This window comes from Ascidiella aspersa, chromosome 2 (genome assembly GCF_963924565.1).
Source record: "Ascidiella aspersa chromosome 2, kaAscAspe10.2, whole genome shotgun sequence".
In the NCBI taxonomy this organism is placed as follows: Eukaryota; Metazoa; Chordata; class Ascidiacea; order Phlebobranchia; family Ascidiidae; genus Ascidiella; species Ascidiella aspersa.
This window is the reverse complement of record NC_139448.1, coordinates 17,437,308-17,465,036: the sequence shown is the minus strand read 5'-3', so window position 1 is coordinate 17,465,036 and position 27,729 is coordinate 17,437,308. Positions and strand designations below refer to the sequence as shown.

General features: G+C 35.3%; 2 protein-coding genes and 1 non-coding gene across 3 annotated transcripts; 1 reads left to right on the top strand and 2 right to left on the bottom strand.

Moving 5' to 3' along the window:
* Positions 1-5,125: 5,125 nt before the first annotated feature.
* On the top strand, positions 5,126-20,141 carry LOC146164097 (pseudouridylate synthase 7 homolog). Its single transcript, XM_083381837.1, has 12 exons — positions 5,126-5,334; positions 6,765-6,881; positions 10,503-10,638; positions 11,619-11,800; positions 12,670-12,812; positions 14,150-14,340; positions 14,963-15,091; positions 15,305-15,473; positions 15,753-15,819; positions 16,226-16,410; positions 18,039-18,190; positions 19,338-20,141. Exons 1-12 carry the CDS (start codon positions 5,149-5,151, stop codon positions 19,892-19,894), a joined length of 2,214 nt encoding a protein of 737 aa, XP_083237963.1. The 5' UTR covers positions 5,126-5,148; the 3' UTR covers positions 19,895-20,141.
* Positions 14,439-14,513, bottom strand: Trnaq-uug (transfer RNA glutamine (anticodon UUG)). Its single transcript has one exon. It is a non-coding gene; the product is annotated as a tRNA-Gln (tRNA).
* An 880-nt stretch (positions 20,142-21,021) lies between the features above and the next one.
* LOC146164096 (protein FAM3C-like) lies at positions 21,022-27,654 on the bottom strand. The gene is made up of 8 exons (XM_083381674.1): positions 27,478-27,654; positions 27,288-27,416; positions 25,806-25,916; positions 24,372-24,498; positions 23,604-23,713; positions 23,371-23,455; positions 22,839-22,965; positions 21,022-22,664 (listed from the first exon to the last, which is right to left on the bottom strand). Exons 1-8 carry the CDS (start codon positions 27,488-27,490, stop codon positions 22,578-22,580), a joined length of 789 nt encoding a protein of 262 aa, XP_083237800.1. The 5' UTR covers positions 27,491-27,654; the 3' UTR covers positions 21,022-22,577.
* Between the last annotated feature and the right edge of the window lie 75 nt (positions 27,655-27,729).

Here is a 27,729-nt window from a genome sequence, read left to right as displayed (position 1 = left end):
TAGCTGGAACGTCACAATTGAGGCATGCCTCAAATCGTAGCTAAATTGTTCGTTATGTTTTCCGAGAGAATTCGCAAAAGAAAAAAGCACGCATAATGCAGTGTCGTATTGTCATTCTAGATTATTTTAATCTAGATTTAGATGTTTTGATATGATTCTAGTTGTAGGATTATACAATCTAGATGTTAGATGTTTTTTTAGATTATTATAAAAAAATATTATATAATCTAATTTAGTGATAGATTCGCTATCCAGGTTAAATATTTTTGTAATTTAAAAAGTTTAAAATTTTTGCGAATTGAAAAATAAATAATGAGGTATGAAACCAAAATTTCAGTAACTGGTCATGTTTAGTAAATTGTTTTTTAAAACAGAAAATCTTAAATCTAAATCTTCTAGCAAGGCTCATTATGCAATTTTATACAGCATTAAGCTTTAAATATTGACTTTTTGCAAAATGTAATGAATATTTTCAAAAATGCTTTTTATTTTTTAGATTTCTCTACAAAAAATCTAGATGTTTCTAGATTAAATGTATTGTAATTCTAGATGTTTACCGTAAGCAAAAAATGGCAACTATGTGCAGTGTATGGGGAACATTTGTGATCTGAAGAGAGGCACGGCTTGGCGCTGCCCAGAGGCGTAGCGAGGGTATTTTGCGCCCGGGGACAAACTATAACTTTGGCGCCCCCTCCTCTATGTTTCATCATATTTTCTATTAAATTGACATAATATACCCTACTTCATACGGAAAACAATTCAAATTTTAGTAGAACAATGTAGGTATTTAAAGAAAAAGCGTTATACAAACTACAGCATATGACTCACTCAGTCACTGTCGATCATGAAATGATTTACAAAGTCTACAATAGTTAGATTTATTGTTCTTGATTTCACTGTCGCAAACTGGTCAATCACGTCATCGAAATCTGTTGTTTCCAATATTTCTCTTTCAACGCTAAGAATAGCAAGATCACTGAGAAAATCCTGTCCCATTAATGCACGCAGATATGACGAAATAAGTTTTAATTTGCTGAACAACCGCTCACAACTTGCAATTGAAACTGCTATTGTTAACAGAATTTGTTGTGAAATTCGCAGATTGGGAAATCCATCATCCCCATAAAACACAATAAAACCAATAAACTCTAAAGGACTCGAAAAGGAGTTTCTGGTAGAATTTCAGTTCGATTAGTAATAAGCATTCGGCAATCACCAATTTCAAAGAAAAGTTCGTTGCTATTGATGTCCGTGTCGTAGAAATTTGCAAAATCTGCACAATTTCGACGCATACTGCATCCTCGTCTGTGTCAGATAGAAGAGTCTTAACGTCAAGCAAAATCTAAATTTATTGTTTTGGTCTTTTAGTCGTGAAAAACGTGTTAACACCTCATGTTGAAGCCGATCAAATAGATTCTTTAAAACGCGCACAATTTCTTCTTCTGTTAAAGTCCTACATCTTTTGCTTTTTCTCCGGGCATTCTCTTACGTCGCCTGTTTCTTCTGTTGAGATAAATACACCAGATCAAACATTTTGTTTGGGTCTGTTTTACAGCAGCTCTGCTCAAACCATCACGAAACGAGTCTTGGCTTTTGGCGCAGATGTGTCTATTGCAGTTTTACGTATTTTTATTAATCTTGTCGACTATTTTCCATCTAGGTTTGTTTTTTGTCAGCGAAGTGCATCGAAGTAACAAACAAAAAGATATAATACTTTGTGTTTTTCTATGGTGAGGAATTGACAATGTTTGTGCCTATAAGGGTGCCAAGCAATTCTTAAGGGGGGCGCGAGCTCTAATTCAATGTTTAACTTTATGTAGAGAAATCAGGTGGCACTGTATAAAGACAAATTGTATTTGATTCTCGACAAGCTTTCGCACAACCGTGCTTGCTTCATCAGGTTAACTTTATGTAGTGATTTTAATGGTTTAGTTTGGTGTTCATTCTGTTTTTTATGATATACTATACAATAAAATTACACGTGTCCACTACTACGCCGGTACAAACTCTGTTTTTGCCCAACTTTACGATTAAAACTTAAAAAAGGTCTCTTTTATTTACTTGTTTTTTTTTCTTGTTTTGTTGACAATTGTTTTTAGCACAAAGTCTCTGTTAGTACCTTTGCATGTTTTGTGAAGATATAACGTGCATAGAAGATATAACGGTCCTATGCAAATTATAGTTTGGCTAACAAACGATAAATGTTATACCCCTTTCCAACTATTTTATGTATGATAACGGGCTAAAAACATGCACGGAGACACGAACTTGTTTTTAGTGTCAGTTTATTTGGTTGAAACTGAATATTTTTCGCTACGCGCGACCAACGATACACGTTACTATTTTTTATGTTGTCTAACTAATATGTAATTCAAACATACCCAATTGGTTGTTGTTGTAAGGGGGCGCAAAGCGCAGACAATTACCAAGGGGGCGCGGTTTAATAAAGGTTAAAAAACACTGAGTTAGACGAAACCAGCTGCACGCAGAATCAGTATCTTGGCTGCTGTGAATGGCTGGCAACAGCATCAGTAAGGGCGGCGTATCAGATGACATCTGCCACAGCCGCTGGAGCAATCTTGCTTATGATCGTTTTTTGCTTGTTGTGAAAATTTTGTAAGCCTCATTTTGGCGCCCCTGTACCTTGGCGCCCGGGGACATATGTACCCCCCCGCACCCCCCTAGCTACGCCTCTGGCGCTGCCTAACTTTGCGTATTTCAACGATTTTGACCGCGTGAACGCTTGATATGAATAACGCAACAGAAATAGAAGAAAAAATAAAGGACGCTTTAGGTATAGAGACATAAAATTTGCGGTAGAGATATAACTTTTGCTTTGCCAGATTTGCCAGGTGAGGCACTGCCTCACCTGCCTCCCCTGACTGCACGTCCCTGGTCGCGACCCAAAATTGGGTCGCTGTTTAATTTGGTTGGGTCGCCAACCGCAGTAGTTTATATGTTTATTGAGATTGGTTCTGAGAAATATTTCTCAATTAAGAAAATTAAGGAAGCAATACAAATAATGTCTTATAAAATAATTCTTAAAATTCGAAATTCTTTATGCTAATGCCTATTTTTTTGTTCGCTTACAAAAAGATAGTAATTACGCTTAATATTTGGGTCGCCGCGAAAAAAGGTTGAGAATCACTGCCTTAACCAATGTGTTGCAAACATGATCGAAATATATCGACACAAACTTAATGTGCAAAAATATATGCCATGAAAGTTCAAGGCGCATTATACAAGACGAAAAAGAATTAAGCAATAATGAAATAAAATGTCGGCTTCGCGAACAAGAAAAAAATGTCTTCTTTAGTTTAAAAATCCCGAAAACTGTCAGAAAATTGCGGATTAAAAACAATCTATTCGATTCTGCCAAGAGCCCTTTGTGATGTTGATGGCACGAAATTCAATTATGTAGGCCGTAGGCCAGGGTATATTAGCTCGTCAGATGATGACTTCGGCAACAGGGCGACGACCAGTGGCGTAGCCAGCCGAAAACTTTGGGGGGGGGGCAAAAAATTTGGACTTTTTTGTTTAGCTTTTGTCATTGTATTAACTGCCGTGACGAACACAAAAACAATGCTAGCAAAACGTTTAAAGCATCAACTGACTGAGTGTTAAACGCAATACTCAAAACCATATAAAGAGCAAAAACTATCTAAAAGTAGTAAAACTACCTTAATGTATAGTAAACGTAATATTAACTACATCGTTTGTGACGTAACAATGCATGACAATTAAATGTGTTGTATGCCTGTGATCGTCTGATGTGGTACTGCTCATAAATGCTAAAAAACAAATTATTAAGAGTAAAATTTTTATAAATTTTTTTTTGGGGGGGGGGGGGGGGGGGGCATGGCCCCTCAGCAATTTTTTAGTGTTGCAGAACAAAAAAATTTATTGCAATAAGCACTAAATACTATTAATATACCAACCAAGTTTAAACAGTGCAGCTTTATTGAAAACTTTCGACTGTACTTTTTTGACGCATATTTTTTTATTAAAGAAGCTATTGCAGGACAAATATAATTATTGTTTAATATAGGTTAATTTTTTTTTCGAAGATACTATGGGAAATACCCATTATCGCAAATGCGTCTTGATGGTCTGCGAAAATATTTTGTTTTATTTTCTGCTTTCGGTAAACATGTGCAATCCCACTGTTTTCATTGACGATGCGACTCGTTTCAAATGTAAAAAACGCTACTATCGGCCTAAAAATTTTGCCGATGAGAAAATATTAAATCGTACAGAAAGGATTGTTTTTATGACAATATGCCACGCAAAATATAAGTTTCCAATCTGGTATGCGCCTTCCACAAAAACACAGTCACAGACTGGCTGATAACTCTGATTGCTATTCATATTGTATAATTGGCGCTCGTCTAGAATCCTACCACAACGAACATTATTTGGGTTAGGGTGCCGGTTAGCGTTTGGGTTTGGGTGAGTCCAGTAATAGTGTTAAACAATATTACTTGACCTACCCACACCCAAACACTAACCGACACCCTAACCCACATATTATGCATTGCTTAATAATCATTTCAACGTTGTGGTAGGATTCTAGACCAGCGCCGTATAATTTTCTGGCAACTTACTATTCATCTTGTACATTAAGTAAAAAGGTATTAAATATATCCAATCTTTCACTTACAGGAATTCAAAATTTGGCTATCAAACAAATTAATTTTGTGAATGTACTACATCCTTAAACTTTATTTGAGAAGTCTTTGGATTGTTTTCATAAAAGTTTGTGGCAACCCTATCATAATTTTTGGATGCCAGTGGCCTGTAATCCTAAGCCAAATTTATGCAAAAAATCCTAAAGAACAGTCACATTCTATTGTACTACACTCCATGAAGGGAACATATTACAATGAATGAGGTTAAACATTGTAATCAACTCATATTCTAAAATTTGAATATAAGAACAAGGTTTTTCAAAGTGGGGGTGTGAGGCAAACAATAGAAGTGGAAATTGCAGGGTAGCTGGATGTGTTTTTTTTTATTAGCCAATGTGGGGTGATCTCAAAATGGTAACTACTACAAGTATATTTTTTCTTTGTAAATATAAAGATTTATTTGAAATTTATTTTATTTTCCAATTCCATAGCATTTAACTTAAGAGCAACATCATATGCAATGTCTGGCTATATTGAAAAAAATGTTGGTATCACAGAATATCTCAGTAGAACCCCTGGCTTTCATGGAATTCTCAAAATGCGCTATCAAGATTTTCAAGTTAATGAAATTTCATCCCAAGGAGTTGTTGTACATTTAACCAACCTTGATAAACCACTTACTTCTGATAAAGAAACCTCTAAAACGGTGAGCTAACTTTGTTGTAAAAATTAATTAATATAATTTTATATTGAATTTCTAAACACTGCACTTCATGATTTTAAAATTTCAAGGCAGTGTACTTCATGATTTTCCATTGCACTCTGTATTGCATACATTGCACTGTAAATGTATGCCAATGCGATAAATAAGGGTGCACAAGCGTTTTATTTTTTGTTTTTGTGGCAGTTTAGATTTTTTTGGGTGGCACTTTTAAAAGGCTAAAAAACATTGCGGGTGCATTTTCCATGCTTTTCAGAATGGCTAATAACTAAAAAAAAAACAGAATTATTTTCTCCGTAAGCTTGACATACATTAACACGACTTTGTATTTTGAATTTCAGCACTTAGGTTTAGAGATCGACCGTTATCACTTTTTATGGGCTGATACCGATATCCAGTTTTTTACGTTTTTCGCCAACAGATACAGATTTTTTTATATATACCTAAAAGAAAAATTTTGTAATTACTTGCAAATAAAATTTGTGGTTAGAAAAAAAACTTTTTGGCATAAAAAAAGAAAAATTGTTTGGTTTTTAGGAACAACTATGTCATATTTTCGTAGTAAAATATTGGCCAAAATTTACCGATACTGATATATCGCTAAAAGCTAAATATTGACCGATATTATCAGGAAACCAATATATCGATCTTAGGTTTATATATTTCTAAGTCCGAACGAACACTTGGCAGATGGTACTTCCCTATGTTTAAATTCAGAAAAGTATCAAACAGTGTTAATCCACCTAAACTGCCACTGCCGATGAGTACTTATTTTAGTTTTCTCGCATGTAACCTAGTCAAGTTCAAGAGCATTTTGATGCCCTGCAAGAAATCCAGGTGGTCAAAAAACGCTCTACATACTCATGTTTGGCGCCTATAAAGACAAGACAACTGTTTTTATGATTGAATGTTTTAGATACTTTGCAGAGAGGCCTTACAAGCCACTTTTTATTATAAAAAGTATATGTCTTAAACAGAGCGACCCTGAACATTTTTGTTTTGTCATAAATTATGTCAGTTTATCGGAAAGAATGCTTTTGAAAGCATTGCCACATTTAATACCCATAAACAGGGGGGGCATAGCGTGGGATTGTCTTGGAGTCTAGATACTCCCCTTTGAAATCTCTTCCCGCACCTGCTAGTAGGGGTGTCACACCCCTAAACCCCCTAGGTTATTTGGTTTCCTGATCATGTGCCACCTTTGGAACAGCCACGCTACGCACCTGCCTATAAGCTATTATATTGACATGCAATTTCAACAAAAGCAGAACATATAGTTTTTATAATATATATATATGATTGTTATGACATTAGCTAGGTCATTTATCATTCTATATTTTTGTTATATTGGCCGCATAAAACATAAAAGCAATGTTGTAGTTAGGCCAGCTTAACCAGTTTATTTATAATTTTAGAACATCCCTTCTGAAGAACTTCTGAAGTACTCTTCCGTTTTAAGCGATAAAGATAAAGAATTGCTTAAAAATTTAGAAGGCCTAAAAGAAAAGTCAAACGATTGTGTTATAATCAAGGTATATAATAGTTTTATTTTCTTTTGTTTAAATTAAGAATTAGGACTATATGTGCAACTTCCAAGAAGTAAAGTTGAATTTTATGATGGTCACCAAAGCTGTTCGTATAGGAGGCCAGGCGTGTAGCGTGGGGGGGTATTGAATGTTTTTATTAGCCTAAATCGAAAAGGAGCGCTTGACTGTCGCCTTTTGAAAAAGAATAAAACGTAGATGAACTATAGGTTCCCAGTAAACTAATAATAAATGGCCGTCTCACTGTTACTTATGTAGTAAGCCATGTTTGTGTTTTTCTTACACAGTTTCAGCTGAATAATTTACTAATTATACAGAGTTCAAAAATGGCGATTTTGAAGCCACACTTCATATCATCGATGAAATTAAACTACAAATATCACCAAATTTGTTGATAAGCACCGCTAATTTTGCTGACAACTAAGTGCAACAGTTTGTGATTGATACGTCAAAGAGGCTGTTCTGACACCACAATTTTATAGCGTTTCGTGCGCAATTGAAATCACTTGACAATCGGACGTGAATAGGTCGACGAGTTGTTGCAATTTTTCTAACTTCAAATAGTCGACTGTAAACAGCCGTGAGCTCCTAATAATCGCGGTTTTCATTGTCTATAATGCACGGAACGTAAAATTTTTAGGGCTTCGCCCGTACCCGCTGGAGCTTGTGCGTACCACACCCCAAACCCCCTAGGTGACTTGGGTTACTGATTATGTGACACAGTGGCATATCCACGGGGGCTGGGGTTTCAACCCTAAGTTGTGCAATGGGCACAACTTATTTTCCCTTAGCCGCAGCTTGTATTTTAGCTGACTTAGCACACAGCTCGGCACAAATATTGCGCTAATTGTAGCGTAACAACGCTTTGGAAAAACAATCTTTGTTTAGTATTGCAGGTGGCGAAAGGCGTGCCTGTAATTTAACGCTAGTCCTGTATATGGAAGTTTATGATTCTTCCAAAATCTATCACACATATTTTACAATTTTGCTTTAGTTTTTCACGTGGCAGGAGTGTCCACGACGCACGTTAGTTGTTTCTGACAATTAAAATATTTTATGAAATTATTACAATCACTATTTATGATGCCATACCCGTCAGCCATCACTGTTATATGATGTCATTATTCAATAATGTCAGACGGAAAATAGGGGAATTCCCTTAGTTGAAAACTCGGGACAACCCCCTTTGAAACTGTCAGGCATTTCAGGGTTGATATTAAATTATAATTTGCACTACAAATACATGCCAGGACATAATTACTTAATTGTTTATCACATATTTTTTTCACTTTTTACCGTGTGCAATGTGCTTGTATTTATTTTTGTACTTGCGTGATATTATGCATGATATTTGACCATTTAGGCACTAATTTTTAATTTTTCATGATTTATCCCTTGGCATTTTAAATAATTTGTTTTAGATCAGCAAATTGAGTCAAATATTTATTTATTTATTTATTTTCAAATACATATTTATGCTTAGGGCACTCCAGTGTATGTTATTCAGCAATTTGTTTGATGTGAATTGCATTCACATTTTTTACCCTGGATTTAAATACAGGTCTTGTAGGAGAGTTGTCTGGGCATGAGTTTTATGTTAACAAAAGATCAAACTAACATAAAAAGAGAAAAATTGCCAAGAGAATTTTACAAAAACCGACAAAAAAATTGCATCAAAAAGAGAAATTTAATGTACAAGCATGACTTATATTGCATTTTTTATTAATTTAAGGAAAAACATAGGCTTGTTAGAGATGGAAGTAGATTTGGCTTTTTTTTTTTTTTTTTTTTTCCATTCCAAATTAGCGGGCACAGTATTATGTTCCTTTTTTAGCAGGGTCTTTACATAATTTAACTTCTGAAATAAGGATTAATGGCGTCTCCCAAGATACATAAATAGACCTCAGATCATTCGTAAATTAGATGTCAGATCACAGCAGGGCTGCAAAGTCGGATTCGAGTAAGACTAGGTAAAACTACCCGAGTTCGACGTGTGCGCATGCGCAGTACCAAATTTAGAAACTGATAAACCGGTGAAATACAGGCTATAGAGTCTGAGCAGGACATGGGACTAGGGATGTTCAAAGTAGAATATCGAATCCTTGGATTCGAATCCAATTCTGCCGTTTATTTCGGGTACAGAAAAAGTAAGTTAACTCACAAAAATTAGAGTCGGGTAAGTTAATTGTATTGAAGTCCAAAAGTAAATATTTATTTGCTGAAATCTTTGTAACCTATTTCAGCTCTTAAGAGCTAAAAACACCTATTTTATAAGCTTATCTTTCCTATGTACTCAGTCACATTTATACAGCAGAAATATGGTGAGTTATGGCGAACCCAGAAAATTTTTAGGCGACCCTACTTGGGGTCGCGACCCACAGGTTGGAAACCACTGCTCTAATCTATATAAGCTTGTCTATAGTTTCGTTTTGACATGGTATTCATGGCTTGTTTTCATTTACCTAACTAGTCAAATGACTACATTCCCTACAGTGCTACAATACAACTATCTTATTATTAAACTGACTTCACCAACATATCACTGTCAGAAAAGAGACTGCTAGATTAGATTGTTACCTGTTAAACCATTTAAAGCTGTGCACACTTTACAGCACAAAGAAGAAACATCAGTTTACAATGCAAAGCATCAACGCCAAACGACTATAACTCAAATAGATTAGAATAGCAATTAGTTATGTGAAATTACCTATTCTACTTCATTTTTTGTAAATTAAACCATATCATTTGCAATAGTGTGATTTTATTAAGTATCTTGCATACCACTTGGCATAACTGCGCATACCACTTGTGGAACCATAGTTTAGAAGCCATTACCGGGGGGTTAGGGAAAGTATATTTTATAATTATACCCAGGGTTACCATTTGCTAAAACCGAAAAATAAGCATGCTACTATAAAAAAATAGGCAAGCTACTAATAACTCAGGACGGATCCAGGAATTTTTTGGGGTGTGGCCCTAAGGTTGCAAGTATTCCTAAAAATGCTTGTTGGTGTTCTCCAAATGCAGCTTAAAGCAGGTTAATGCAGCTTAATCAAATGCAGCTTATTCAAACAAAAAATGCGTTTTTTTGTTGAATTAGCAAACTTTTAATTTAAAAGGAGACATGACGCCTTCATTCACCAAACTTTTTTCATAAAAGGCCAGATATTTGTAAGGCCTGGCTATCACGGGCTATATAACTGTTAGGATTTATGATTGCTGGCCAGATTTAATATTTTTGGTCGAACTTTATTAACTTGATTATCGTTAAATGAACGAAATATAAGAAACCATACAATAAAAAAACGTAGCGAGGCCTAGTAAACTATAAAATTAGACAAACTAAGCACACAACTAAAAAAAAATAAAAAAACAAGAACGTTTATTAGAAATAAGCACACTAATATTTTCTAAAACACTGCAACCAAACTAAGCACAAATCTTAGAAATAAACACGGTATGGTAACCCTGGTTATACCTTCTACACAGACATTTGACATCCTTCCATATGAACATAAAAAATCACTCAAAAAAGGTGGACCCTAAACTGTAATAAAGGTTTTTACGCATACATGTTTGTGTATTATTGTTATTTTAATTATCGTGTAGACTGTTGGAGATGACAAGGCTCATCGAACACTAATTCATGAGGCAATTAGAAAATTGTATTCAAAATTGGAAAGTTCAACTGCCAATGACCCTGACAGTGGGGATAAGGTCATCCAAGTCAAAAAGGGACTCGGCGGTAAAATACTTTAAATGATTTGCTTTTACATTAGTACATTATCACAGAAGGGAAGTTTATCATACTGACAAGCACAGGCCCAGAAATATCTAAATCCAAGGGCATATTTTTAAAACCAGTACACAATACTTACTGATTACCAACAAAACGTAACAACTCTTGAAAAAACAATTTTGCGCTAACACATATCATTATGCAGGAGTTATAAAATTTACAGGGCGGCTCGAAGGACTTTATGACAATTGCATTTTTTAGGATTAGTTGTTTTATGACTTTATAAACCATTTTTGTAACAACATCTCTGATAACACCAAACAAAAATTGTGGACCCCTTTCTAGCCTTTTATGTCCAGTTGAGCTACTTTAGGGGTTTTTATGTTGTGAAATGCCAGAACTACTAAAACAGGGTTTTTAGCAGTAATCGTCTTGGGACCACTGGCACTTGGCCGTTGTTAATATATAATAAAACGTTTTTATTTTACAAATTAATGTATAGCTAAAAATTTAAGTGGTTCTATGTTGCTCATGGAACTTGAAATATTAGAGGCCAGCTCTACATATATAATGGACTTAAAATATTAGGGAGTGCAACCTAAAAAGTTTAAGAACCCCTGTGTTGTTAGAATTATGCGTTGTGGCATGTCTCCTGTTATTTTGTCAGACCAAATTGTTCTTTACTAAAGCAAATGTGGACTCAGCCCTTTCAATTCGGCACTTTGTTTAATATATTTCTAGGTGCTAACAACCTATTCGCATGTGGTACTTCCCTATGTTGTGATTAAGGAAGAATTGCCTGATGCTAATAAATCTAAACATTGCTACTGCTGGTATATGTTGTGCTTTTTCATTACAGTTTTCTAGGAAGTAACTTGGTCCAATTGATTTAAATTTATATCAGTTCGTAATTAGTCTAAAGTACTTAACTTTCCTAAGTCACAACTTTTTGAGGTTTGAATTTGTGTTTTTATTTTCTCATGCAGGTGCGAAAAGAAAAAGTAGAGGTGAATTTGGAACTAAGCACCGTTATCACAAGTTTGTTTTGTACAAGGAGAACATTGGCACTATGGATGCAATAAACTTGATTGCGAAAAAGCTGCATATAAGACACATGTTGCCCTTTCATTATGCTGGAAATAAAGACAAACGGGGTGTAACAGTCCAGGTGAGATCCCGTTTACCTGTTTTACATTTTTAAATAATGCTGCATCACCAGGTTAAATATGCCCCCAACAGATGGCATTCAAGTGAGAAAGCTTTTAGTTTTATTTTTCGAGGTGCAGAATTCGTTAAATTGGTTGTGGTAAGTGGTAGATGATGTTTGTTTTTTTACCAAAGAGTTTGAATTGTTTTTTCGCATTCTCGTGTAAAAGAAGCTGTGTCAGGTTTAGGTTTGTTTGTTGGCAATCAATTAAGCCTAAATATTTTTTTTTAAACTATTGTTTGTCTGTTTAAAGTTTAAAAATTCGGTTTAAACCATCTGTCAAACATGTGGCCTACAGGCCACTGGTCACCACTTACACACACACTTGCATGCCACCTCTGGTATATTTCCAATTTTTAGTGGCAAATTATCTCATTTGGCACTCAGTAAGATTTAAATTTGTCACCCCTGCTGTAAATTCTGTTTATGTATATACATAGACAAAATAATGTTTAGCTCAGGAAAACCACATATAACAAACATCGTTTTGATAAATTTGTCAGTTTTACACTAAAAACCTCTTTGCACTGTCTGTGCAATGTTTCTATTACTTAGAAAGTGCTCCTTGTATTAGCAAATCATTCTAAGTTTAAACTAATATTAAAATCATATAGGCGTTGTGCCTGTGAAACATATTTTGCAGTGAGAGGGGTACGAGTTTCAAAAAATTGTTTCAGGAGGCTGTGGTCCAAACGATTGAACAACCCCTGTTATGACAAATTGCAAGATAGCTTACAATAGTATGTTGTTCGACTAGGAAGGTTAAGGGTTCTTTGTAAAATATATGCAAGGTATTGTTTTTGTTATGATCTGTATCGCTCATCTTTCAGGAGGTGACAACCACACTGGATCCAGAGAGGCTTGTTTGGCTAAACAGGAACCTTAATAATTTGAAGGTTGGTAACTTTTGTCCCGCTGAAAGACCAATCCTACTTGGTGATTTACAAGGAAACTATTTTTCAATTGTTTTAAGGTTTGTTGTTGTTTTCGAAATCATATAAAGAATATAATAAGAAAAAAAGTTTACTAAAAGAGCCAAAAAGCAAAGCAAAAATTACCAAGTGTTTTTCAACATTGTCAAAGCAAATTACTTATTCAAACAATGGTATTATATTCTAATTCTGAGGTGCACAACCTGTGACCGTTCATTATTAATTTGAAGCTATGCACAAATACGGCGAATTACATGGTTGGTGGCTGTACGTTGACACAACCATTTGTCCACTTCATGAGAAAACTTTATATTTGAAACGGGTTGAAAAAGTAGGCAGGGTTGTGTTATGTTTTAGGCAACACAGACATCAGCCTCCCAATTGCTGGTTATCAAATTTGTAATTAGGGTGGCAGCAGACCATGTTCCTTTTAATATGTTTAAAGGAAATCAATAGGTGTTCTAAGATGTTTTATGATGTCATGTCATGTTACAATCTAACTTTGTGTTGTCATCTTAAAAAATGTACTTGTGAGAAAAATAGAAACTGCCAATTCGGCCTTTAATATGTAAAAGTTGTGCACCCCTGGTCTAATTAGTTAAAAACACATTTAAATAAACGATCAAAACACTAAATATGCGGTAAACCTTTTTGTTATCCGGAATAAAAAAAAAATTTATACTTTGTTGTTGTTATGTAGCTGGCATGTAAAGAAATTGGGAAACTTTGGTGACATAACACATAGGTACTGAATATCTTTAAAATAGTGATCATGTGGCTACAGGAGACAACTGGTGTTTGAAATCTGTTTAAAATAACACTTGGTTATTTTTTGTTATGCTTGCAAACTGTCATGAAAAAACGTGTGTACCCAAATTTTACACATTTTTACAAACAAATGCTCTTAGCTGAAAAAACACTTTTTAGCCAAGCTTAAGTAGTCACTACAGAAACAAGGTGTGTGGACCAAACTAAATTTGTTTTTCAAATATAGTGTTTTATTTGAGAATGCATGTTACACTTAGTGGTCAGCAAACTTTTTTTGTCGCGGCCCAAAATATTATTTTGAGAGGTATTGACGGCCCACTATACATAAAATGGGGGTGGTAAAAGTAGCTCACAGACCACTAAAAAATGGCTCTGCGGCCCACATCTAGGCCGCGGCCCGCAGTTTGCCGACCACTGTTGTACTTGAACATCTCACTGCCCTCTGCTACTGTGAATTAGTAACACCATGCTGCTAAAATCTAGTGAAGATGCTAAGAAAATCCCCAACGAGAAGACCAATGTCTATCTGCATTTTAGATGTTTTGCCCCAAATAGTTTGCCAGGTTAAATCAGGTGGTTTATTGAAAATTGTCTATTTTATTTTATTCAGGGATATTAAAGACGTTTCTGACAGTAAAATAAAAAATTCAGTTCGACTGTTTAGTGAAAATGGATTTATCAATTATTTTGGAATGCAACGTTTCGGCACCTCCACAATTCCAACTTATGAAATTGGAAAATCCCTCCTTAATTGCCAGTGGAAACTTGCTATTGATCAAATTCTTACACCCTGTCTTAGAGGTAAGTGATCATTGCCTTATTAGTACACCGAAAAGCCATCGCAGACTCGCCGAATCTGTCGATCTATGATGCAAGCAGAGCAAGCCAGAAAAACAACTGGCCTGCAGTGAGGTTCGAACTCACGACCTCCGGTCAAGCCGGTACCGTCGCTCTACCAACTGAGCTATGCAGGCTCAGAGAGGAGCGAGTCGAGAAACAACCATGCACAAATACTTGCCGTAATCGTTGGTCATAAAGCAACTTCCGAGGGGTTAGATCACAGATGTTATTAAACACATATGTTTGTGTGTGTCTTTCATTGCCTTATTAGAGTTTAACATGTTTATCTGACGATGGTGAGCACTTTGAACTTGAGATTGAATCTCCGTGTTTTTTGTTTATTGTTAGTTGTTAATGAGTTTTGAAAAAATGAATAAATTTGAACTACTACAGTTGTACCACCATAGACTTCAAAATATTTTTTTAAAGACATTTTATTATATATAATCAGTATGTTTTCAAGCCTACAACAAAGCATTAAAACAGTAAGTAACCCTTTGTGGTTGCTCATAAATACTTCACTAACGTTTTATGTCACTAACGTTTTATTTTCTATTGAGGTTATGCTTGTATGTTTTTGCAGAGCTAAGCAAGGAAGCCCAGGTGTTGATTATGAACTGGAATGTCCCTGGTAATGCACAACGAGCAATCCCGTATTTAAGAAAAAGGCTGCTTCTTGAAGCTAGGTTACTGGAGGGCATATCACGTTTTGGTATAGTTGTTATTTCGCTTTATTTATTATATTTTGCAATTTGCAGCAATTTTGTTACCTTTTTTGCAAGATACTTACCCGCTGCTATGAATAAATTATAAGGCAACCTTATAAAACAACTTATTTCCTATCATGTTACAGTGGGGTGGTTAAAAATACAATACTCGGAGATTACACTACATATTATATCTTGTCTTTTCGTTTTAACGCCAGGCACAACTCAACTGGTTCAAGCCATAGGTGCGATTCCCAGAAACACGCGCATGCTCTACATTCACAGCTACCAAAGCTTTGTTTGGAACAGAGTTGTAAGCTTGCGCCTGCAAGAATTTGGAGCCGCTCCTGTCGTCGGCGACTTGGTTCTGGTCGACGACAATCCGGAGTAAGTAGCGAGAAACTTTTTAACAGGTCTAACTCTCGTCGACACGACTTTTTAAAGTAAAGGAAAACGATAATTACACATTCTGTGGCGCGGGGTTCTGTAAATTTTCCAATCAGTACCTTTCTGAATTATATTGTTTCCTAGTCGCGGCCGTATTTAGCAAACGAATTTCCCACAACCCAGGACAAAGCTTGTCCATAAAGAAGTAAAAGTTGCCTGTGGTCTTAGTGTCACTTAAAAACCATCATAAATTTGATTATTACCAATTTTTTTGCAAAGAGTTCAGATAGAAGAATTGAGCGCAGATGAAGAACCCGCAACCAAACGACCAAGATTTCGCAATCAGGTAAATCGATTTTATTTAGATACAGACATACTTGTATAAAGTAATTGTAATATGTAAAATCCTCGAACCGTCCATCCTGTACAAATGGCAACTGAATGTTAATCTCATCTAGATTCTCGACCAACTGTTTCAAATGTTGTACTTTTTATTGGAATTTATTATTTTACCTTAATATTAAAATTTATGAAATCTCAATGAAGCTGATGCAGTTGACCTCTCAAAAATGGCTTTAGATTTAATCTTCAGTCAAATTGACGTAACATTTTAGCGAGAATATCAGACAAGCTTATTTTGGGGGCAACTTTGTGGTGTTTGGCAGACGTAGCAATATAATAACTTTTCACAGGTCAGCGGAATTGTCATTGTTATACTTTTTTTTATAACAACACATTTTCATCTTATCCAGGCCTCGATACTGGCAAGGGTAAAAACCCTTAGTGCGAACGACCTTCCTTTTTATGACGTCACCGATGTGGTGCTTCCCCTCCCCGGCCACAGTGTGATGTACCCAAGCTACAGAGTGGGTTGCCCTTACCAGATGATATTTGAACAAGACCGAGTTCCCATGGAAGCATTGGATCACAGAGTCAAGTTTGTATTATAGCCTTCGCTCCTTATTTTTATTGGCACATTTTGGGGAACGAGTAGATACCAGTCACTATTGACACCGGGTTTGAGATTAGGATTAACATCTATTTAATTGTTTCTTAGCCAGTAAATATTTTACTGTCCTACCAGTGTTGTAATGACTTAAGTCAATGACTTGACTTAAGTGCACTTAAGTCACTGCTTTTAAATGACTTGACTTGAGTCATTTGGGCAAAATGACTTAACTTGACCTAAGTTTTTCGAACAAATGACTTGGTTTTGAATAACGCATTTCAAGTATTTTTTTTTATAAAATTGAGCTATGTGTCCAAATTTTTGCACAAAAAACAAATTGCTTGCTCTATGTTCCATTTTCCTTATTTTTTAGTTCAGTTGTGAGTTTAAAAATTCTAATAGTTTAACGTTTTATTTTTATGACAAGGACATGACTTGAAGTTGACTTGCTCTAATTATGACTTGACTGAGACTTTACTTGCGCAACTGATGACTTGGACTGCGACTTGACTTGTTATTTATTTAAAAAGACTTGACTGGGACTTAAGTCATTTCAAAATGACTTGTTTACAACACTGTGTCCTACTATGTACCGTAATATTTTCTAAAGGCGTGGTGGAAGTTGATATTTACACAATATTAAATGCAAAAGTATTCTAATGGAATTTTAGGGTTGCAAAGAGTCGGAATTCCTTGGCTTCAATTTAGAGGTGTTTTATCTCAAATCTGATAAATAAATACATTTATCTCGTTTTATAAATGCAAGTCTATCATGATGTGGATCGTTGTTCCATAAAAGAAAAAAAAAACGCTCTCCAAAAATTGATTAAGGTAGTGGGATTAATGCCAAGTCTCTTCGGTTGTCCCGTTAAATGTTAGATGTTTGATCTACGATTAAAAAAAAAATTGTGGAAATGTAATGTACCCAATTTGTTATTATTTTAAGTCTGCCTAAATGATGATATAAGTTGTGATTTTCTTTATTGGCATACCAATGTGAACTATTTACATCTAAATAATCAGACTTGAATAATAAACCCTGAAAAGCCAACTTGACATACAGATATTAAAAGTTATTTCGGTGTGTCTGTCAGTGTGGTAATGACTAAAGTCAATAGTGCACTTAAGTCACTGTTTTCAAATGGTTTGTCTTGACATACTTCTTTTAGACAAATGACTTGGCTTGAAATTAAATGTTTTCCTAAGGCATTATTTCGTAAAATTGAGTTATTTATCCTAGTTTTGCACATAAAAAAATTGCTTGCCCTCTATTGCCTTTTTGGTATTTTTTTGTTATGGCATTGCTCATCATTTGACGAGTTTATCCAATTTGAATAGCTTAACGTGTAATTTTTATGACAAAGACTTGACTTGCTTTAAATATGACTTCACTAGGACTAGCCTTGGTCTTGAATTAAAAAGATTTGACTTTTGTTATTTTACATATGACTTGCTTTAGACTTAAGGTATTTTACAAATAATTTGACTGGGAATTATTTTAAAATGCCTTGATAACAATACTGGTGTCTGCACAATGCACATGGCTATACGTGTACCAGAAAGCACTTTATTTTCAAAATAAAATGTTACTCCCATTTAATTTTTTATTATCGCAGAGCCTTTCGCATGTCGGGAACTTACCGTAAGATGATCGCCAAGCCGGGATATGTCAAGTGGTCAACGGTTCGCTACAGCGACTTTAAGCAACCCCTCGTTTGGTCTGATTTAGACAAGTTGAAAGGCATAGAGGAACCACAGGGGGACGCCGGTACGTGGTTCAGTTAACCTTCAATTGTCAACAAGGGAACTTACATCTATTAAAATAAATGTAGTTTTCCTATTTACCATGTTTTCAAACTTTTAGGCCTTGTACTGTGTGTCGTTAAACTGTTAACCTTCATGAAATCTGTTCTACCCAGAAGCATAATATCATGTTCTACTGTATGGCGACACGATTTGACTGCCTATTAAAATCTACTGTTTTAGCCGACGAAGGCTGTTATTTGAATGAAATAGCTGGATATGATGTACCGGCTGTTATTTGAATGAAACAGTCGGACATGATGTGCCGGACTCCAACCGTAAGACCAAAATAAGAACAACATTAATGTCAGAATAAAGCACACTTGGAATAAGACCAAAATAGCACTAATACCTTATAGTCGGAATACAAAAAAATATCGGATTACGACCTAAACCGGTCGGAAAACACCTAAATGCCCAGAATCATAAAATGCCCAGAACACCTATACAACATTTTAGCTAGCCCTAAACCCCACTAACTCCCCTAATAACATCAACACCAACCCATTTTTTTTTCTCCACCCATTACCCCGAACAGTCCAAAAAATCTGTTACCAAAACAGCCGCGCCGTAACGGCGCCATTCAAACTAGGGCGCCTAAACGTGAACACTATAACGGCGGATGCCAGACCCTTGGCCCCCGATCGTCCTGTACTCCCTCCCTACAGCGTTATTTTGGCCTATTAGGCCTTATTTCGACAGGTTTTTTGTCTTATTAAGACGATTAAGTTATTTTTTTGTCTTGTATATTACGGCGTATTTGGCTTTATTATGTGGTTGGTTTTAATACTATGATTTTATAGATTTTTCTGCTTTAGGTTTTATTGCTTGCTTTTTAGGGTCTTATTGTGTGTTCCCGATATAACGTTAGGTACAACTGAGACTTGGCGCGTCATTTGTCAGTTTACCTTTTAACAAACACTGGCTGTTTTTCCCACTTTTTTTCAATCAGGGGCCATCAACTTTATTGGTTTGGTGGAGGTTATGTAACCCTCTAAATGCTTCGGTACTATTGAATTTAAATAAAGAGTAAATTTGTGAACCTATTAATAGGATAACAATAGATATAATATCACAACTCGCAACCATTGGTCTTTCTTCTATTCTGATAGAGGGGCCTTTCCGTGCACTTCGACTACATTTTAGCCTTCCAACATCCAGCTATGCTACGGTCGCGCTGAGAGAGGTGCTTAAGAACGACCTTTCTTCCGCCACCCAGTCAAGGCTAGGAGAGTTTCATCACAAAGAGGTCAAGGCTCACCAACAGAAAGTCAGTCAAGAAAACGTGCCGACCTGTGACGAAGAAAACGCACCGGTCCGTGACGATGAAAAAGCGCCGATCGGTGACGAAGAAAACGCACCTATCTGTGACGAAGAAAAAGCGCCGACCTGTGACGAAGAAAACGCACCGGTCCGTGACGATGAAAAAGCGCCGATCGGTGACGAAGAAAACGCACCGGTGCGCGACGATGAAAAAGCGCCGATCTGTGACGAAGAAAAAGCGCCGACCTGTGACGAAGAAAACGCACCGGTGCGTGACGATGAAAAAGCGCCGATCTGTGACGAAGAAAAGGCGCCAATCTATGAGGAAGAAAAAGCACCGGACTGTGACCAAGGAAATCCAACACGAAGTGACAATAATGAAATTGTTAAAAACTCGCAAAATTGATTGTAATTTTTTTTAACAAAATACAGAGCGCGTGCATTTGTAGGTACGTTGGCTTCTTTTTGTGATACTTGTTTGCAAAGTCACAAAGATGACGTCATTCCGCTTTAATGTGTCGGAGCCTCGCAAGGAACTGGCGCGAGGTGGCGGTGCAGAGTCATTCGGTAAATTACAATTCTAACTCTAAAGTGTACAGGATAATATTTTACTGTTTTCTGTCACCTTTCAATAAACGACACAGCAAACTCGACTTTAGTGTACGTGTTTTTGACTAACTGTTCGTTGTTTTTTGTAAAAAAATTATACCTACGTTTTAAAACGCTCGTGTTGCCGCATCAAATAATGTAGGAACCACACTATTGAAGTTATCTACCTAATATCTCGAGGGAGTAGCTACTTTGCGTCTTGACCGATTTTTTACACGTGGCCTGTTTACATCAACACAACTGTTCCAGGACTTTAGGTTTCATAGTGATAAACTACTTTAGCTAGTGTAAGCTATCAGTTGAAATTGCGTTTTCATAACTAGCAGTGTGCAAACGCATTAAAATTAGTCAAAAATCTCAACCAACTAAAACCAGCTTTTATTCGGCCTATTGTAATAACAGTTTCGACATCCCAATGTAGTTAGGTGCAAATTCTGTTTTCAAACCCCAGCACATACGTTGTTAATCGATTTTATCGGTCTGTATAAAATGTTAACTCATTTGAATCACATAAAAATTCCAACTCATTTGAATCACAAATTTTAAAGTATATTATACGACGTGCACGTCAATGTGTATTACAGGTCAGCGTAAATATTGGTGGGCCTACTAGCTATGATAAAAGTCTCACACATTTATCTCTTTTTTAACAAACGTTTTGGGAATAGCTTCACCGCAAAAACACCAGGAACCGTCACAACCACAAAGTATTCCACGGTGAAATGCTACGACGGAGCATGAATACGACCGCAATTATAGGTTAACACCGCGAAATTTTACCATCGGTCTGCAACCCACCTATGAAATAATACGGCTATAAACAAAGATCTGCGATGCTTGCACGCAAAGAGGGATTAAAATTGAACCTAAATTAAATAAAACTATTTCTCGCTAATCTATAAATTAAAACGAAGACGAACGGTGTAAACTTGGCTCGCTGAAGTAGCCTATGTTTATTCGAGTTTTCGCACTGTCAGCATACTGATTAAACGCAAAGCAAAGTTTTACGGGATTTGTTGTTTTAACATATTGACTATTGATGCAAAAATGCACTAAAGAAAACATTTAATGCCTGTCGAAAACTGAAGGGACAATGTTATTAATTTCGGCATTGCAGACACATTCAAGGAGCATCGAACGATGGTGATAAAAATAATGTTGTCCTCCATTCGGCCTTTCTTAGGATGACAAATAGCAGCGCTGAAATACGCCTTCTAATATTTTTGATGGCTTCATAGTTGCACAGTCCACTTTGGTCTTGGAAAGGAACAAAGTGTCTACATATGTAGTCAACAAATTATGTAAGGGCAAGCTGTATTGCTATTAGCATAGGCGTATAAGAAAGGTAGAAAGTCACAAAGTAAATGCAAAAACTTGACCCTACAGGGGTTATAAGCAAAGAATGCGGACTGCGTATGGGCTACATATAACAAAATGCAAAATGCCGACTTGGAAATCATTAATTGGACTTTGAACGCATATGCAAGGACAACGACTCTTGTTTAAAGGCTAATTTAAAATGCTTTGAAGCCGATGGGTCAAATAGGGTGCAAGCTCTTTCGACGTTTTTGTTTCGCAGCTGACATGCAAAATAACCGTAACCAGCAGATGTATGTAAGAATTCATTGAGATTTCCTGCACATTGGTTTCACACAAGCACATAACATTACACCTATGAAAGCGAGGGTAAATTTGAAGAACGCGGTTTAACAGGACAGGCATAAAACACATGTCGACATGTCGTATATGCTTATGACGAAGCAGAGGTTGGTAAAGTGATATTGCAAGCATACCCACAATGGTTTCCTTTCTAGCGGGTCATAGTTTTTTACGTTGTACAAGCACATTTCGGTGTGTCGCAAATGCATCATGCACGCGAAAAGGGCATTATACGGTATGACATTTTTAAATAGACGCTCCGCTTCAAGGTAAAAAAAATCGATTAACCTCGTTTTTATGATTTCAAAACGGTGGCGGCAAAAATGAATAACAGCGTATTAAATACAGCAATTTCATTTTCCAGGGTTATTCAAGTAAAATATATAACTTTGATACAACAAAGTGCGTTTAATCTACAAATAAAAAAGGCAGCAAAATTACAATAGGGCAATAAGCAGTTGAATATAACCAATTTACTAGAAGTGAATTATTAGTAGTTCCATCTGATGTAGGTATTATAAATTAAGGTTGCACTTTAGTGCGAAACAAGCACTGTAGAACGGTCTGCAATGGAAAAGCATTTTGTTCCATAAAAAAGTAACACAATGTTGCAAAAAGGAGAAAACAGCGAGAATCCGTAATACAGCTAAAGGCCGAACAGACAGTTGAGCACGCTAAATCGCTGTTATGTGATAAACAAAACACAAATAAACTGATAATAATCCATGTTGTTTACAGTGATTGACACATTAGTCATTTTTTTCCTGCAACACGCATCGATTGCGTGATTAACGTTTGCAATTGTGGCAAGCCTTTGTATGTTACTGTAATAAGGGCAGACAACCCTCCACCACAATCGCTTCTGGCCAATCTCCATATTTGTTTTTCTCCTTCTCGTTTTTAACCAACTGTAAAAGTTAATTACAACTCTGTTGCTGAGAAAATCACATTAACCAATATATAAATTACTTTAAAACTTTATCAACGACAACAGTAACAGTTAGAAACATTCCAATAACAACGTTTTTCCAGGATAACATAATTGAGATACTAACATTTCTAAACAAATAAAAAATACATACTTGTTCGAATTTACTTGGCTTTTCAATTCGATGTCCCCCGACAAAAACCCAGTTGTCTCGGAATGCTAGTTTTTTAGAATGCGAACTACCCAAACTTCCCAGCATTTCCTTCGCCTCATCATCGAGTCTATAATGTATTAACACAACATAAGATGCCTTTAGTCGTAACATTACCAAGTAAGTCTAGTCATATGTAAAATGTTAACAAGACAGCAACAATCCCAGACCCACAATTGTTGGTAAGAATGTATTTTATCTGCCACAGAGAACAACAGTTTACCTATGCCAAACTGAAAGACCCAAGGGCCTCTCACAATTAAGTTTAACTATATTAAATTATTAAATAAATTTCCTTAAATCTACAAAAAAGGCTTCAATACAACAGGAATTATAAACTGCAACAGAAAAGCAGGTGGCACTGTTTACCTATAAGATTTAAAATCTTGACACGCTTTCACACAATCCTGCTTCATCTGTCAAAGTAAAAATGAAACCTAAGTCTAACAACAAATATTAATAAACAGTGACTTACTTAAAGGCTGCGTCATCATAAGTTGTCACCATTATAAAGTGATTGTGATCAAGGACCTTCAAAAAGGACTTCAGTTCACTACTATCTACAATACAAATGTGTGTTTTGTTAAACTGTTTTTATCTATTTTTTTTAAAAAAGTTTGTCTTTTAACAGTTTTGTCTTATTTTCAAAAGATCTATGTTTAAATTCACTACAGATTTAAAGTGAATTCTCATTCCATCTGTGATTACCTTTTCCGTACAGATCAAAAACAAGTTGCTTTATTGGTTTTCCAGTTATACCATCAATAACAGCCATGTTCATTCCTCGATCAACATTATTCAGGGAATTTTTCATTAGACTAATAAAAAAAATACAATAAGGGTGACAAACTTTTTGGAAAGCAATGCCTTAAGACAGTGGTCGGCAAACTGTGGGCTGCGGTCCAAATGTGGGCCGCAGAGCCATTTTTAGTGAGCCGCGAGTTACTTTTGAAAAGCTTAGTGTTATCATGTAGTTATGGCAGAGTGATAGACATACATTGATTGCACTTTGTTGTAAAATGTGGTGTGGCATATAATTTTTAATTTGGCTCAGTTTGAAAAGATCCACATGCCAAACGTGGTCCTAAATGCCTGTCAAACTATATTTTTTGTCAACTTTAACTAAGTGTTATTGAAGAAAGTTTCGCGCTTAGCGCGTATATCTTTCTTTTTTGTTTTATATCATTGTATGGCACAGTTTTGAGCATAAAGGCGCTTGTAATATTTCACCTCAAAATCAAATATTTTGAATCCGCCACTGTTTCGTTGTGGTTTTACGTACAGGACCTTCAATAGCTCTGAAAAATTACTTTGGGTCGCGAAAAAAAGGTTCGCCGACCACTGCCTTACGACAAAAGCAGTGGGTAGAAATAGAAATGTTAACCAGGGTATTTAGCATTTGAAAAACAAATACTTTCGCTAGCTTAAACAGGGTAAAGTACAAAAAATAATTTACAAGCAAAAAAAAAAACTTACATTGAATCATTAAGACAAACACTTGGTCCAATAACATTTGCTGCACCTGTGAGAATTTTAAAGCTCACTTCCTTCGCTTGACAATTTGTTGATATGGCACAAGGATTCTTCTGCATTTTCTTTATACCTGAAAATAAGTCATATATAATTTAATTAAATTAGCTCAAACACTGTATGCTGATCTAGGAGTGGTCAATGTTAACAGATGTCGTCGCCAATAAAAAACTATATTGTAAGGTCAAATTTATGGTTTTGAGATAAACGCATTTTAATGTTTTTTTGTTTTAAAAAAGTTTTTGTTTTTGTTGACACCTTCTGTTTTTTGTTGACAGAATAATTTTAATATGTAATATTTAGTACTACACACTAAAAGTAGTCATACCAGTTAAATTTCTCATTGCCTGCATTGATTATTCTATATTAAAGAAGTAGTTGTGTAGAGTTACGACAGTTTTTCATAATTGAATTACTCAGTTAAGAAGAAGTTATGACACTTTTACAACCACTTAACTACTTTTTTTTAAATCGGGGCTGTTTAACTTCTGAAACGCCCAACATAAACAGAATACCATGATATTTCACACCCCTTTGTTCTGTTTTCAACGGTTTCACACTTTGTTACGCTGATAAGCTCTTCTTAAGTCATTAATTTGGTTATTTCATAAACTGTGGTAACTTTATAAAAAAAGGAACACAAAATCCTAAATCATAATAAACACTTTTAAGCAATTTTCTAAGAAATAATTGCATTTACTACACTTTTAAGAAACTCATATCTCAAGAACAAAAGAAGCTAGAGATACGACACTATTCACAAAAAACACGCAACAATTTCACTAGTACAAAAATAAAAAAATTGGGCATTTTTGGGTTTGCGACAATTTTTGTTATTAGCGATGATGTGATTTTTTAACAAATATTAAACCCATGATTTATATATTTAAACCAACAGTTATATAACTGGTGGTGTAAAAATGTTTTCTCTAAATTTACACAAACATATTGTAACTATGGTATACAAGAAGTAAATTCATAAACTAGTATACAAGCACAAGTCAAGAAGAAAAAACAGTGAACCTAAAGTAGTGTATTGACAGTCCTAAAAATCGTGATCAACTAAAATTTAGGTAAATTTTTTAATTTTATATGGCTGAATGTATAACTTTTGTGCATAGCAAACAACCCTAAAAGTATGACAGTGACTACCATGTCTTACACTAGGAGTTTTAAAACCCAAAATTAAAATTCCAAAAAAATGTGTGACCTATAAGCTAGAGTCAAAGAAGGTGGTATGCTATTTGTTAGTTCAAACAAACACAAACCTAGTCCGCCTAAGCATGCCATAGCTAATCTGAAACTTATTCAAGTGTAACTTGCACCAAAATCATTTGCACATATTTTCAGGACAAAGTATTAATACTTTTTGCTAATTACTTGGGTTTAAGTTGGCCTGCTGCTTGTCCCATATTTCTTCTTCTTTGCGAATTTTATCAGCTTCAATTAAGTTATCAGGATCATCAAGCTTTGCAGGTTCATCTGATTTGTCTGCAAATACCCAATCAAAAATTATAATGCAGATTGCATATCTCTGATAGTCTTCATATATATATATATATATGCACAGTGATTTTAGGTAAATTTACTTTAAATGTTGTATAAAATGGATTATATATTAGTTAATGTGTTCTAACAAAGTGGTTCTCAACCGCCGGTCTGCGTCAACTTTCCTGCTGGTCTGCCAAATATATTACAATTTTATATCTTAATTGCAAAGTTCAAGATGTTGAAGGCTTATCCATCAAATTTAGAAATTTGCCAGCTCCGTAATTTGCAGTATTGTGACGTAACATAGAGTTAATATGGTCTACTTTGGACTTCATATTACGTCACAATGCTGCGTGTTTTGGCCAACTGTTTAAAAGTAGGCTACAACTCGTTTAAGTCTTAAACTTTAAGTCCAGTTGTATGTGAAAGCTAAGAATTGTTTTAGTTGCATACTGTTGCGCTATTAAATTTTGGTTTGATTTTGACTTTTGAAGGTCCACTGGTCCGCTAAATTTGTTTTGAAATTTGACTGGTCCGTATGCTAAAAAGGTTGAGAACCACTGCTCTAACTAATAGGAAAATCTGCCACTGATGTATGTTTACTGATTACTGTGCTGTGGCACTATGGAAGATTCTTTACAAAAAACGGTCTTACAAAATGTGGCTTGAAGCTTAACTTAAAATTTTGTTATGTCCCTTCAAGATTTTAGTATGTTTTGGAGTTATCAAAAGTCAACAATAACAATATTTTGGGGCCTGGTAACTTTTACTAAAAGTGCAAATTAGTTGAATTTCCTTACGCCACTTAAACCATAATTATTAAAATGTATGAATAACTTTGAAAAAAATAACATAAAAAAAGGGTTTTAGGGTACCTTAGGGCACTTTTTAATTTTTAATAAAGTTTGGTACTTTGTGAACCTGTGGATGTGGTAAAAACTAGAGGAAACATTGGCTGTGGTTATGCGAAAATTCCAACAGAGATCATAGACCAAATAAGATATAAGTAGAAAGAACATTGGTTGTATTTTAGCTCCTCTGTAATAAAAAGTATGAAGCAAAAAAAGATGACAGCAGTAACAAACATTTTGTTCGGTATTTCATATTATACATTACTAATGTTATTTCGCTACATAAAATTTGGGCGCTGGTCTAGAATCCTACCACAATTATTAAATCAATGCACAATATTTGGGTTAGGGTGCGAGTTAGCGTTTAGGTGTGGGTGGGTGAAGTATTATTATATTCATTATTTAATATTAATACTTGACCCACCCTAACCCAAACGCTAACCCACACCCTAACCCAAATAATGTGCGTTGTGGTAGGATTCTAGATCAGCGCCAAAATTTGCAATAAAACGCAGGGTACCTTTATCCTTTATATCAACTTTAGAAGGTGTTTCATCACTGCTTAATCGTGTATACAGTTGTGCATACAAATGAACAGTGTACCAAGCCAAAATAAATATGGATCCAACAAGAAGGACTCGAAAGAAACCTTAATGTAAGAAAGGTTAATATTATACTGATATAACATTTAAAAAGATATATAGACATACCTGTAAAGCGCATAGTTTTATTAAGGTTGGCTATCTTTCCTTCTTGATCTAATAATATGTCAACAGGCACAATAGGACACCTTAAACAATGATTTTAAGTGTACTGAGCCACAACTTCATAAAATTGCTGGTAAATTCTTTGTTTTTATTTTAGTGTGATTTCTATGTTTCATACAAATGTCGGCAAAACTTCCAGGCTTTATCGACGTTTCAAATACAATATAAAGTTTAAAAAATTGATGATATACTGGT